General features: G+C 40.7%; 1 protein-coding gene across 1 annotated transcript in view; it reads left to right on the top strand.

The window, feature by feature from the left end:
• ZNF516 (zinc finger protein 516) overlaps positions 1-11,445 on the top strand; it is a gene marked incomplete at both ends in the record, with an annotated part of 57,102 nt that extends 45,657 nt beyond the window's left edge. Inside the window, 3 exons of the mRNA XM_079533257.1 lie at positions 3,751-3,855; positions 4,759-4,826; positions 11,386-11,445. Of these exons, the coding sequence (XP_079389383.1) occupies positions 3,751-3,855; positions 4,759-4,826; positions 11,386-11,445 (233 nt within the window). The remainder of the gene's footprint in view (positions 1-3,750; positions 3,856-4,758; positions 4,827-11,385) is intronic.
• Between the last annotated feature and the right edge of the window lie 3,213 nt (positions 11,446-14,658).

Genomic DNA, 14,658 nt, shown 5'->3' with positions numbered 1-14,658 from the left:
CAGAGCTCCCAGCCATGTTAAGAAAGGTGGGGAGAAACAATAAAAGACATGAACTGAAACTGACTTGAGTGAATGCAGGCACCAGAAAACCCATGAGGAACACTGGAGCACAGTAAAAATAGGGGCAAGGTTTCCAAGGAGGTCTCTGTCTACCTGCTTTCGAAGAGAGGGATTTTATTACATTTATTTTATGTTTTAGCTGGGCACTGATATCCAGAGACATTTTAACTGGAAGTAATTTAGTGCCTATCTCTGCTTTGAAATTTCTTCTTTCATTTCAAGTGTTTTACAGCAGTCAAGTTTTCTCAGCTACAAAACACTGTTTTTCAACATGGTTGCCACCATTAGTTACACATTTTCACCAGTGATGAACAAGAGGCTGCACGCTGCACTTGTAAACATCTGCACCAGCAGAGGTGACCCACTGTTGCTGTCACCACTGCTGAAATGCATCACCGTCTGCCTCACTGTGCTCATATCCACTGTTTGGTCTCTATAAAATGTTCAGCAAACATCACTGAATGTCAGCGGGTAGCATTTTTATCTTTGTCAAGGAATTCAGTGACACACCTTTGCTCCATCCGCTTCCAGTCAGATGCCCTTCTGTCCGACTGCCCTTCTGCTGACATCTGACGCCTTGCAACAACAGAATATTGGTGGGAAGGCTGAACCTCTACTGCCATACCACCAACATCCACCTCTGATGTTGTGGGACAACATAATAAAATAGGAGGCAGTACTTTCAGAGCAGTCCTCATAAAAAGCTGTTGCAGGCAAAAGGAACAAGAGCCTCCTAACTGCAAATAGAGGAGGCTAAACGAATCTTATCTGAACTAACACATAGTCCCAGGCTGAGCCCCTTGAGTTTCTGTCAGTATGCAGCATGCAATTAAATCTTCATATGGTGGTGTGAATATGGCCGTTGTGACATAAGGGACAATGAAAAAATCCTAGTTAGATACCCTATTTGTCACGTTTTTTTCCTCTTTGAATGTTCCTGATAGACTTTACTTGGGTGTTGTGCATTAGTATGTCCTCATCTTGGAACATACTGGAATATTTTAGCGTGCAGTTGTGCAGACTTTAACTTCCTCTGTAAAGCCTTGGTTTATTTCTGGGACCCTTCCTTTTACATTTGTGTTTATTCCAACACGTCCTTGGAAAATTGTGTGTTCTGTAGTGATGCAGCTGCCATCGCAAAGCTTCTGTTCTTGGAATAGGTTTGTTTTGTGCTGCCCAAACTTCCTGAAACTCATAGAGAAAATCTTATTGTTACACATAAACAGCATTTGTTTATTTTGTTTGCAGTATTTATATCATTTGTGGTCCTTGGAAAGGAGGGGTTATGGCAGCAAGTGTGCTCTTTCCTTGGGGCTCATCTGAAGGCAGCTTTGAAAGCTGTTTTTACAGGACCTCCCATTCACATGGTCACCCTCATCCACCTGAATTCACTGACACCAGGAGCCATCCAGTGTCTTTTGTTCACTTGCAGGGAGTGTGTCCCGAGTGGTGAGTCATGGGGCTATTACTTGCAGCAGTGATGCCCAGAGCACAAAGTTCTCGAGTATCAAAAGCCTTATGGTGTCCTTAGGATATACAACAATGGCAACCATACCTCGATGCTATGTCCCTTTTTGCCAACTGTGTTTTAAGATAACTGCCATTAAGTAACTGCCAGGGAGGGGTTTGATAAAAGGGCTAATCCATTCACCTCTGCATTTGGGCACTTTAGCTTACAACAGCAATTCTAAGCCTTCTCTCCTAAAAACGTGAGATGGGAAGTGTGCTTCCATGAATACTGCTGGGACAACTGTTGGGCTGCTGCAGAGACTTTTACTAATGCCTTATCTGCCCTGGTTCCTGGGTGGGGAGCTGAGTTCATCAGAGTGTACATGTTGTGTGTGTGGATGGAGGAGGAAATGAGCCTCACTGTTTCTGAATGCATCTGGGTTACTGTGGTGGTGGAAACAAGAAGACAGGACAGATTTTGCTGTTACTTGCTAGCAGAAAAAACATTTTTCTGCTTCACAGTGTATGGTAATATAAAAAGTTGGAGAAGAGCATATTTGTCTTTCACTAGAACAGGTTGCCCGGAGAGATGGTGTCTCCATCCCTGGAGACACTCAAGGTCAGGCTGGAGGAGGCTCTGAGCACCCTGACATAGCTGTAGGTGTTCCTTCATTGCAGGGGAGTTGGGCTAGATAATCTTTAATGGTCCCTTCCAACTCAAATGAATCTGTGATTCACAGAGATCTCAGAAAGCCACCTGAGAAACCCAAGTCTCCTGGGCTTCAGAGAGCTGTTGTGTTTGTGTCTGTGTGACAAGTCTGGATTTGTGTCTCAATCACGAGCTGATTCTTGTCTGCCAGGAACTTTTTGGAGATGTTTCTGTTCAGTTACATTATAGAGACTGTACTGCCATCTACAGGAGGTGCTATTATAGAAGTAGAAAACAGCCAGGGGATTTTTGGTTTGGTTTGGTCAGGTTTTTTTTTTGTTGTTTTTTGTTTTTTGTTTTTTGTTTTTCTGTTTCTTTCCTTAGCCAGGACAGTTTCTTCATAATCTATGTTATGGTAAAAGCTATCATAGGATGCTTGGTGTTTCACAAGCACAGTTAGCTTTTGCATTCTCCTTTTGCATTCACTTTGAGGTACAGCAGTCTGTATTTTGGATGGGCCCTCTGGCATCTTGCAGTTGATTTCAGTATTTGTTTTTTTCTTCACTGGACTGTTTTTGTTCACAGTTTTACTCTTTTAAAATGCCTTAACAGGAAGGGGGAAAAAAAAACACAAAGCAAAACAAAGGAAAAGCTCAAACTTCATTTCTGCTGACAACCTCCTGAGAATGTCTTTAAAAGCCAAAGTATTCCAGTGGCAAATGAAAACATCAACTCTTCCCTTCTGAGGAGGGCGTTTTACCAAAATAGAAAAGATGATGTTCAGCCATTTTTTTTTTTAAAAAAAAAGCCCAATAAAAGTCAAATGTGTCTTTTTTGATCAGCAGCAAAAAGACAAAGACCAGCCCTTTAAGTCAGATACTGTAAACTGACCTTTGGAGAAAAAGGAGAGGTTTGAGCGGTTTTCCACAAATGCTAATGGCCTAGAAAACATGTTTACCGAAGGCTGGAGGAAGGCTGCTGTGCCCGACTAGCTCAAAATGTCCGGAATGACACTTTCATTCACAGATGTCTTTCGTCTGTGCCTTGGAGCTCCCGGGTCAAAGCAGCACCGGCAGGCAGGTAGGCAGGGGCTAAAGGTTTGATCAGTTTGTGATGGCTCCACTCACTCTGCATTTGTCTCTGAGGTATTGCCGCCCGGGGGGGACAGTCGGGCTCTGGTCCTACTCACTTCCTATTATCCATGTGACTTGTCTCCGCCACGCTGGAGTCACTTTGATTTGCCTGATGTACTGCTTGACAAAGCTGGGTGATAGCTGAAAAGTGGATCCAGCTGCTCTGAAAAGCGCACACCTGACATGCCAGTCCTGGTGCGGGCACATCATGGGGAGCATTTTTTAATTCAATGTAATTTATGCATTCTTGCAGTCCTGTGTGTGCCTGGCCTGTCAGCCGGTGCCTAGATGAAGGCTGACAGTTGTCATCCAGGGCCTGAAGGTAGTCTCACATAATGACACATTAGACATACTAATGATGTTTTCTTCTGGCATAATGTTTTCTTCTCAACTTTCCTCTCTCCTCTCCCCCCGCCCTCTCCCTGTCTCCCTCCCTTCCCTCCTCCCTACCAACTACAGGGATGCTTAGGACACAAACACGCCAAGGAGACTGCGTCTGCAGGGAATGTGGAAAATGCTTTAACCAACCCAGTCACCTCAGAACTCATCAGAGGTCCCACACAGGTATATTTTCACACTTGCTCTTGCTTTCTCCCTTTCTCGCTTGCCTTCTTTCAGATTCAGCTGACAAAATGCCAAGAATTACGTTTCCCATACTACGTTAACCTCAGTAATTCCAATACCTAAATCTAGCATACAGGTTTTTATTTTTACGACTATTGCTCTTGTTCTCTGGATATTGCTTACCTGATCCCTGCCCGAACTCCATAAAATTGCAATGCATTTAAGATAAGTCTGTTTGCAAATGTTTTATTTTAATTAGAGAGTAGGGTACTCAGAAATGAATATGCTAATGAATTCTGTTGCCACCAGCACAAATTGAAATCAAAGTACTCCTTTCAACAGAACATAAGGCTTTGTTTTGCCTCATCATTGCTGTTGACAGGACCATTTTTGTGGGAAACGAGATTTCCCTCAGACGGGTCAGTCCCAAAATCAGCAGCCCTCAGCAGAGGCTTTTTAACCTGGCACAGCCTGCTGCTGAGCTGGGGGAGGCCAGAGCCAGCCGGATTGTTGCCTCCTGAGCATCGCATGAGACAGTGAGACTAGCGGGTTCTCTCTGAGAAGTGTGAATGATGCATACATGAGCCAGTCTGATGCAAAATGACAGAGGCCAAATGGTAAGTAATGCAAGAAGAGGGTCCCTTTACACATACACCGATAATTAATGTTGTCAGTGATTGCTTTCTTCAGCGCTGAAGTCTGAATTAAAAAGGGCAGTGGCCCTAGGCTGCCATTAGCACACTCTCTTACAGTAAGTGTTACGGTAAATTGGTATTTTCCGGCCACAGGCTAGTAGCTGGTGTCTTTTTTTGAACGTGGTTAATCTGTAATGGTCTCAAATAATGTACACACACTAACGAAGCTTGAATGTTCATCTGTTAACAACCCCCCTTGTTCCCACAGTGGTGTTTGAGTCTAATGGACTCCGAGGTACTGAAGTTCACACCACCTCCGCAGATGCCCCAAAACAAGTATGTTTTACAATTAATTGGATGTTTGGTTTTTAATGTGGTAGCTGGGAAAAAGTTGCATGGTGATACTCATCAGTAAAGCACTGATTGTTTTATAGCATGTATAAATAATAATGGTGTTGCTTGATATTTAGCTCTTAAATTTTTAAGCATTTTGTCAATGTCTGTTAAATGTCTGTTATATAGAGAGTTAGTTAATTGTAGATCAAGTAGTTAGTGTTTAAATAAACATGTTACTGGCTTACTGGAGAGTGGGTGGGATAGCTAGCTCTGTAATGCACTGTGATATAAAATAGTGAGATGGTATTTAAAGAATTTCTAGGAATAATTTGCTTTTACAACTAACATGCTTTCTGCTGCAACAATGCAATTAGCACTTACACTGTAACAGCCAGTATCTAGTCTCTCAAAGGCTTATCTCCCACTTTATGTGGACTTTTTGAGGTGGTGTTGCTTTCCTGTTCTCAAAATGTATTTCCTGTCTTAACAAACACTTCTCAGCACTCTGAATTATGCATAAGAAATCTACTACTTAGAAAACCACTAAACTGAATTTATTTTGTATATCCCGTATCTTTGGATATCACTGTCATAATGCGAACCTTCCCACTCCATCTTCAAGCTTAACAGATGGGTTTCAGGGCATACTTTCTCATGGGCAGTTTTCTTTTATATGGAACCGCTTTCAACGTCGCTCACTCCTTCCTTGTTTTTAATATTTTACTACAAACAATTTTTTATGACTTTCCTCTTGTCTCTTAGTAAGCAATTACAGATGATTACAGCCATGTTTAGAGAATGGAGCTCAATAGTAGTCCTACCTTCATGAAGATGAGGAGCTGTTTCAATCTATTCAATAAACATCCTCACCAGGCACCACCACGTCGCTTAGGTCATGTGCTGCACCCTTTGTGGAAATCCTTCATGTCTTCTCTGTTATGTTTGCTTCTTTCTGCCCTGGAGGCTACTCTGGGAACTCAGTCTCTGCTACTGGAATATCTGGTCTGTCTCACGAGTGGCCAGCAGCTTTCCTCATGAAGTTTTCAAGTACTCGTTGTTCTGAGCGAAGCTCATTTAGGTTTTATGGGACAGTAGCAGCTAAATTCTGTTCTAGTTGGAGAACTAGATGGAAACGCTGTTTTTGTGATGCATCAAATTGTACTAGGACATCCCTTTTAGTAGAAGAATGTGCTGGGGCAGAACACTGCAGTGCTGCAAACTTTGGTTCTAGTTTAGTGATGTAGATTTAGTAAACCTAAACATCTTGAAAAAACTTTTATCTTTTCATGCTGATTGATTATCTCTTATAGAGTTGAAATCAATTTCTGAATTCGGTGTTACAGTTTTTGCTTGTCTTGCTTTAAAAGACTATGTAAGATTACAGTTGGAAATATATTTCCAAAAACTTAATGGCCGTATCTACCAAAAAGAGATGTGGAAGCTAAATTGGACTCTTCTTAAAAATTGTGTTGTACTTATTTATGAACAACAAATTTACTCGTGACCCTGTCTTAGTAACCTGCTACACCAGAATTTATTGACTGACTTCTTCCACAGCAAATGTAGTTTGCTGTTCAGACTCAGTCCACATCAATCTGTCTTCAAAGCATTTGATTAAATTACAGCATCTTTCGATGTACTGGAATACCGGGTAGAGGTTGGGCTCGTGAACCACTTTGTTTCTTCTCCATCGGTATTTCTTCCACAGAAGCAGCAGTATGATCACTTTTCTGTGAGACAGTTTCCTTTCTTTTGTCATTTGCTCTTCAGTATCAGCCTTTGTCTCAGTTTGTCAGTATCTGTGTCAGTTAGGATTATTCGGTTGTCTGCTGTTTTCCTTGTTCTCATCGCAAGCAGGCTTTGCACTCCCCCTCCACCTGCACAGTCCCTGGGCTTCAGCAAGGGAATACATTTGTCTCTACCCGCAGCTGCAGGGACCTTTAGAAGCACGGGAAGTAGTTTGCACCAGGAACAATGCCTGCAGCACTCTGGTAACATTACAATTTCCCACTTTAAAAATTGTCACTCCGTGTCTTCATTTCATTTCTTAATTGGGGACAGATCTATTCTTGAGAGTTTACGGAGTAAAGTCAGTTCGAGTTACAGGAGTGCCACACACATGCTTCAAGCAAGAAACAATAGTTAGCACATTCAGTAGCTTTAGAATGAGGCTTTTTTTTAACGTTAAGTGGAAGTGATTCACTTTACATAATGTTTCCTCCTCACAGGTGAAATATCTTCCCTTGAGTAGTCAGCTAAAGAGTAAAAATATTAATATTAGTATTTCACAGTTCCCCCATTCCCTTCAGTAGTCAGAGAAGATCATCTCTAAAGGTTTCCCTTATAAAAGAAAGTTACGTAGGGCTTTTAAAATTCCCCAACACAGTAGGTTACAACAGTGTTGCATTATATAGCAGTTTTCTCATGGAATAATTTTAATTCCACGTGTTAAAAATAGAGTCTACAGCTTTTTCAAAGGTGAGACAGTTAGGTCTATATTTAGGTGTTCAAATAGGAAGCCTACTTTAGGGTAATGAACCACCCAGAGGAGATGCAGGTGTTCGGCAGCACTGAAAAGTAGGCCACCTATGGGGCTGTGTAAAGAGGGCCATGCACACCTAATGTTGGTAATGTCAGCATTACTCTACATTTCATGCTTTGGCATTAGCACCACTGAAATATATACCTTATTTCCTACATTTTGTTTGTGTCTCGTAACATTAATTTCTGTGTTCTCTTCTACCCAAATGCTTAACAAAAATTTTCATCAAATGAATTTCTCTTTAACTCCAGAATACTTCCTGGTCTTCTTTTTCTAAAGGGCAAAAAATGCTTATTCTATACCCCAACTAATACAATCTGTGCAAAGTCTTGCAGATCCTCTTGAAATGCTGCCATATTAAACATACTGAATATTCTGAATATTTTTATAAATGCTAAATATCCCAATATGTCCATAATTAAGCTTACTTATCCACTATGAATATGTATCTTAATTTGGAATACACTATGCAGCATCAAAAGACCTGATTTAGAAAGCATGAATTCAGAGAAAACACACTCCAGTTGCTTATACATAGCATGACAAAAGCTGGTTCCCTTTCGGAAGGGCCCATGTTACAGCATGAATCTCAAAACCACTGCAGTTCTTGAAGGAAAGCTCTCCTAAAGCATGGGATTATTGCAGAGGAACTGCCTGATACTGCAGCACTGCAGCCAGAAGCCCAGCTCCCAAGTGCATTCAGTAGCACAAGTCTCAATTCCATAGTCTGCTTTTGCAAAGTGCTAACATCAGCTGTGGCAGTTTTTAATGCATATGCCTCGCATTTATCTTGATCATTTTTAAAAACATATAAAAACATGTCCTACTTTAGGGATATAGTTTATCACTGCTGTGGTAAACAATATATTCTATAATAAATAGATATAAATATATCTGTATATTTATATATATCTATATCAATAAATATATATAACCTTTTTTTTTTTTTTAAAGACAAGTAATTGGATTTTCAAAAGGCATAGCTTGCTGGTTAGCAGCGTTCTCTCTGATTGAGAATATACATGTGTGTGAAGTGTATTTACCGTGCTGGAGCCAAAGACGCTGGATCTCTCTCTGCCAATTTGCTTTTTGCTCAAATGAAACAAGCAGAACCCCCAAAATTCTAACCTCTGCCCTCTCCAGAAAGGCATTCTTTTACTCACAGAAGATCAAGGAAAAGCTACAGGCCGGAAAGAAAGTTGGTATCATGGATATCTGTGGCTGAAGCTTTCCACATGCCAGAGGACAGTGGCACTCCTTTTCTGTGAAAGAGCTAGAATACAGCAGAGCCTCTGTGACAGGAGCACAACACATTCATTAAGGAGCCTGTGAGCTTTAACTTATTCCACTATGACTATTTAAAAACATTGGTTGTAGTGCTCAATACCTGCATAAGATAATGATGTGAAAAGCTAGAATTTGAGTGATAGAGTGGAAGAAACCAAGAAAACAATATATGTGTTGCAAAGAAACTTGGAGGAAAGGTTGGGGACCTTTGATACCTCTAACGGGCTTGTAGGCCAACTGCAGCACAGCCCTGCTTGTCCTTAACCAACTGGAGGGAGAGGGGGAAGAGCAAAATAAAATAAAATATATATCTTAAAAAGTTATTTAAACTGTTAGCGTTGTGTTTGGGTGTTGTTTTTTTTTTTTCATTTGAAGTTTCAGCACTGTATGTTAGAAAGTCCTATTTATGACATTTGTTCATATGAAATGTCTTGCCCCAGTTCCTTGCTGAGTTTCTTCTAAAGATCATGATTAATAGTTCAGTCTTCATTATTGCAAATGTTATTTTTAAATAGTTATTCTGAGAACAAGAATTCCATTAATCAAAATAATAGATAATGAACAAATAAATGGCAACCTAATTTGTCTCGTTCATACATATGGAGATTATAATGCAAACAATCAAGGAATCATGGAGGCTGCTGTACTGGAATCTGAGTAATATGCATGCGCCAGGAACCCACCAGGTTAGGAATGCAGTAGACAAGATTAGCTGCTGTAAGTCTTTTCCTCTTGCTAACAAACTGAAAAGGTGCCCATGGTCCAAAATGATTATTGTAATTTATTTCGATGTCGTGCGATCATCTATCTCCAATACATTACAATGCACACAGACTGATTTTTTCCTTTTCTAGTTAACTGGTGTAATGCTCTAAAACTCAGTACAGAAATAGCTTTTGTTATGGAAGCTGAAGATTTCCTCTACAGAAAAGCTCAAAACTTGATTGAGAACTTGACTGCCTTGCTAACAATTGCAAACCCAAAGACTTAGAGATAGCATTCAATCTACTGGAAAATCAGTTCTCGGTCCCACTTTGTATGGTTGAAACTGAAGGACATCCCTTTTTTTCCATGAGTGGGTATGGATGCGAAGGAGGGAGCCACTTTTGCCCTCAGAAAGCTCAGGTACCTTTTCCTGATGGAACTGAGAGCATGACAGTGCCCCAAGGTCGGCTCCTGCCCAAGGCCATTGTCTTCACCTCCACCAGCCTTCAGCCTCCTCCGCTATGAAGAGGTGATTTCTGGAAAGCTTTCTTTGCCCTCCTTTTTCTGGTATTCTCCAGGAGCTCCTGTTTGCTGGCGCAGTTTTTCATCTGAGTTCTGAAGCCTTCAGCTCTCCCTCTTGCTAGTGCTGCTGCAGGAAAGCCTTCCTCCCCATCGAGGAGGAGGACTTCTCCAATTCGAAGAAAGACAATGGGGAAACATCCCTGACCCTCTGTGCATCCCTTCCCAGTGGAAAGTGATAAATCTTCCCTTTCACATATACTTGATGCTCTGTGGGTGTGTGCTGCCCACAGGATGGCTGTCCCAGAGCAGCAGCCCCTATCACCCTCTTTGTCAGCTCTTGCCCAGGGAAACCTGGACATGGTGCCCATCTCCCCTTCCTCCCCCTTACAGATGGGAGGAAGCCTGCCATGCTCCCCTATGTCCGTGGGTCTGGTTCTGTGCAAGAGGTTTTAGTGATGAATGCCTCCACTTGGAATTGTGGCTCTGTCTCTCAGGCATGATGTAGCCGTGCAAAAATGTAAAGCATCTTTCTTAGTTTACTGCAGGAAATTCAGCATCCAACTAAGGAAGTTTTATCACATCTCTCATTCAGTTACTGTTTCCTACATTTCAAATATACTGCGGTCTGTACAGCAGCTTTTTTTTTCTTTAATTTTGTTGCAAATCTTTTCGACTTAAACCAAACTTTGACTGGTAAATGTCATGAATCTCAGGCCAGGTTTAATTAGGAATTTTCTAAATCTATTAACAAAAGAGATGCACTTAATACATTATGTCAACCAGAGCTGGGCTTTCTTCAGCTATTTCTAGGGCTGCCATAGGCACAGCTTGAAACACGCTTGGATTTTACATGGGTGCTGTATTTTATGTTGCATTAATTTAAAATGGTCTGTTTCGCTTCATCAGGACTTTAGCTTAAGGATAGCGCATTTATATAAGATTAATCTTGCCATGTTGTTTTAGGATCAAGATTGTAAACTGCATTGTTCCGACAGTGATGTTCTAAATGTCATTTTAAAGCCTTTCTCAGGAGCTGCAGGCTCCCACTTATTCATGATATTATCTTTAATTTCACTTGATTTTCAGAATACCCCTTCTATTTTTTCCATGTAATTATTCATGAAAATTGGCTCAAAAACCTAAGGGAAGATGACAAGGGGAGGGAAAGAGTCTTCTCAGCTTTTGACAAGCCTGCACAATAATTCAGTTTTTCTTCTTTGAGCCGCCTCTGTGACCTCCAACTTCAGACTCTGTGAAGCTCTCATCGGGCTATGAACCCCTCTTGGCTCTCTTTGGAGGAGCATCCCTCCATGTTCTTAGTATTTCTGAGCGGCTCCATTCCTTGTTCTTCTAGTCTGTCCAAGACCTTATAGGTCTGACAAATGCCCTTCTGACACTAGTCAGAAGGAACGAGCACCAGAAGGGCTCGCCGGACGCTTGATGCAGGTGCAATAGGGAAGGCGAGGAGGTGAGAATGAGCTTTTCCCTCTTTCCTCCCTACAGGGCAGAGACCACACCGGCGCCGACGTTGCCCACACGCTGCCTCTGCACAAGGGCACCTAGAGCCTCAGCCCAGGAGCCCCCCGCAGCCCCCGCCCCGCCGGCATCCTGGCATCCCTGCAGAGCACGGATCATCGCCTTGGCCGGCAGCACTGTGCGGCGTTGGGAGCGGCACCGCGCTCTGCTAGCAGGGGGTGCCGCCGCGCCGCTCGTCGTTGGGAAATAAATGAAGATGCTACACGAGATATATATAAATTGACGTACTAATCAGTCCCATGGTTCCTTATTTCCTTTATAATAAACAGTGGAGTTGGCAAGCGCCGTGGCAGCACGAGGCATCTATATTAATCAAGAGAAGTTTGAGACACTGGAAAAATTAAACTTTATGTGATTTGGACAGCATGAAGAAGTTAAGCACTGTAACAAAAACCTCCCCGATGCTCACAGTGACTATTTGATACATTTGAAAAACAGCAGTGGATTCGAGGGCTGGAGAAGTATTAATTAATGAAACTGCCACTGGCTGTCATGCTGAAAAGCAAATTAAAAAAAAGAGAGAGAGAGGAAGAAGGGGGGTGTAGGAAGAAGGTGGCATTCGGTGCTGAGAAAGCAATGCTTGATGAAGGATTAAAGGGACTAAAGAGAAAGACCGTCACTCTGCAATGGTTTGTTTCATTACAGTTTGGGGACCACTTGCATTTCTAGTGCTCTTGTTCTTGACTGCGCACCATTAATAGTATGTGAATATGGAAATGGAAACACTTCCACAGAAAAGCTTCTATTCTGTTTGGGAAAAGAAAAGCTCGTTGAACACTAAGAAAAACAGGCTTCTGTGTTTTACTCTCAGGACCTTTTTTTGTAACAGGGCTACTTTCTTCGACCTGATCACAAAGGAAGTCTTCATGTTTCAAACAATTAAATAAATAGACCTGCTCAGCTGTCTAACGCCACCCATCCATATGTTGCTAATGGAGAAGGCGTCACAGAGTGCCTCAGCCCGAAGCTGTTCTGCTCCTCCCTGGGCCCGGCCACACTCTGAGAAGATGAGGTCCTTCTGTTGTGGTGGCAGGTTAATGTTCATACGATGTGTCATGTCTTGTACGCAGTGATCACTGGTGGTGTTACAAGGGGGAAAAAGAAAAAAAAAAAAGCTTTATATACCTCTTCTACAGTAACTCTTTAACAGCAAGTTTCCAAGGTGGGGTTGTGGCACATAACAGGTTGTTAACCATGCAGTGTAAGCAATTAAAATGTATTCCACAGATATAAATATTTTCTTTCCTTATTGCTGTGACACTATGTGTGATGGTAATAGTTCTGAGACTTTCAGATTTTGCACATATAATTTTATGCATTATCAAAAGTTACTGCTGCCTTGAAAGAAAACGTTCTGTGAAAATTTTTTGCAAAAGCTTTACTAGGTTTGTTTGTTTGTTTTTGTTTTGTTTTGTTTTGTTTTTTTTTAAATTGTAACATTTTGTAAAGGCAGGAGATGGAATTTAAAAAAACTTAGCATGCTAAATATATTTTTCAAAAAAGCAATAATTTTACATGTACAGAAATGATGCTAACCTTTACTACAGGTGAGAGCAACAGTTTACTTAATACAATAATGGAATAGTGCTGTTTTTGTAGGGCTTCTGACACAAAGATTTGTTTTAAAAAAAAAGCAAAAAAAATTACAAAAAAAAATACCCTTTAAAGCGAGATCTTTCTGTTCTAACAGTTCTGGTGGGTGGGAGGGGGGGAGGGTTTGCTTTTTTAAAGAGAAAATCTAGTTGGTAATTGGTTCTGGATACTTCTTATTACTTGTCTTAAATTACTTGACAGTTTTTGTTACATTACAACACTTGCAACAATGCAGATTAACTCTGTTGTGTATTTTTTATTAGTTTTTCCTTATACTGTTACACCAGATGTATACCAGAATTCTCTGTAAGTCTTGGTGTAGTTAGGAATGTCTGTGCAAATGCTTACAAGTGACTGTAATTAACTGTTCTGTGAAGTTATTCTGAGGGAGGTCGCATAGACACATTCCATTGTACACCAAAAAAAAAAAAGAGAGAGAAAAAAAGAGAAATATTTTGCTGTGTTGCTTAATGATTATCATTTTGGGTTTGCACTAGCTTTCTCATTTGTTTTTATTATTATTATTAGTTTCTTTTTTCGGTTTTGTTCTTTGTTTCGTTGCTTTTCTGAGTCATGTTTTCCATGAATGGAAATAATGGTGATAGTTCAGGAATGCACAGAAGCTAGTTGTTTAGCCTATTTGTTTGTGTTTTAGTTATTAAAAACTCTTGTGTACCCAAAATGGCACAAAAGCGTAGCGTACATTTGTAATTTCTTTCTTTTTTATTTCATTTTAATTTTGCTTTGCAAGCTGATATAAAAAAAATCTTAGTTAACATTTAGAGCCAAAAGCTTTTTTTCTGGAGCTTTTCTTCCAAATATCTGACAGAGAAGCTAGTGCTGTCATCGCCATTACCAGGGTACTAATCAGCAAAGTTTACAATCATGATTTAGCTACATGAAGAACAACAGTAGGGAAAATCAGTTTAAATAATTATATGCTGTGTATAGCACAGAAATGAGATTTTCACTTAATTAAACCAGAAATAAGAGTGGGTGGGAGAAAGCCAACCCTAAAGACCATCTGTTTTCTCAAATGACTCCCATGATTTCTTCTTTTTTCTTTATCACTGTATTGTATTGATTTGTTATTTTAGCTAGGCCGTAGTATTTAAAATTGAGTTGTGTTCTTTATTTATTTAGTCAATGGGCTTTGATCAGCTCCTTTAAATGACGTGATAAGTTCTTTGGCATGATACACTCCTGTAAAAGCCCTTTTATGACTGTTACAGGGACTTTCTACTACCTCTACCAATCTACTGTTTCTTCTTCTTAACAGGTTTTTATGGTGTTGCAAGTCTAATGTAACTTAGACAATAAAGGGTTTGATTATCTACACTGCAGGTTCTCAGTGTATCTGCCATCTCTTTCTCTCGCTCCTCTCTCTGTTGTTGTGTGTTTCATTATAGCTGAAGTGCAGGTGAAAGAAGGATCTCTCTTCACCACAGCGGTGTTGTGTCCTGAACATCCTGCACTGACTGAAAGTTGAACTTGGAGAAACATTTTCCATGATGACAGTCAGCTACAGCACTGTCACAATTCTGTTTACATTCTTGAAATTCTTTCTGTTAATATGTTATGAGTAACTCATTACATAGTGCAAAGTGGAAAGCAGATTAGCCAAAACAGCTTTTGGTTTAGTATTTG

The sequence above is a fragment of the Tetrao urogallus genome (genome assembly GCF_951394365.1).
Source record: "Tetrao urogallus genome assembly, chromosome: 3".
Lineage (NCBI taxonomy): Eukaryota > Metazoa > Chordata > Aves > Galliformes > Phasianidae > Tetrao > Tetrao urogallus.
Note: the sequence above shows the minus strand (reverse complement) of the source record. Positions and strands in the feature narration are given on the sequence as shown.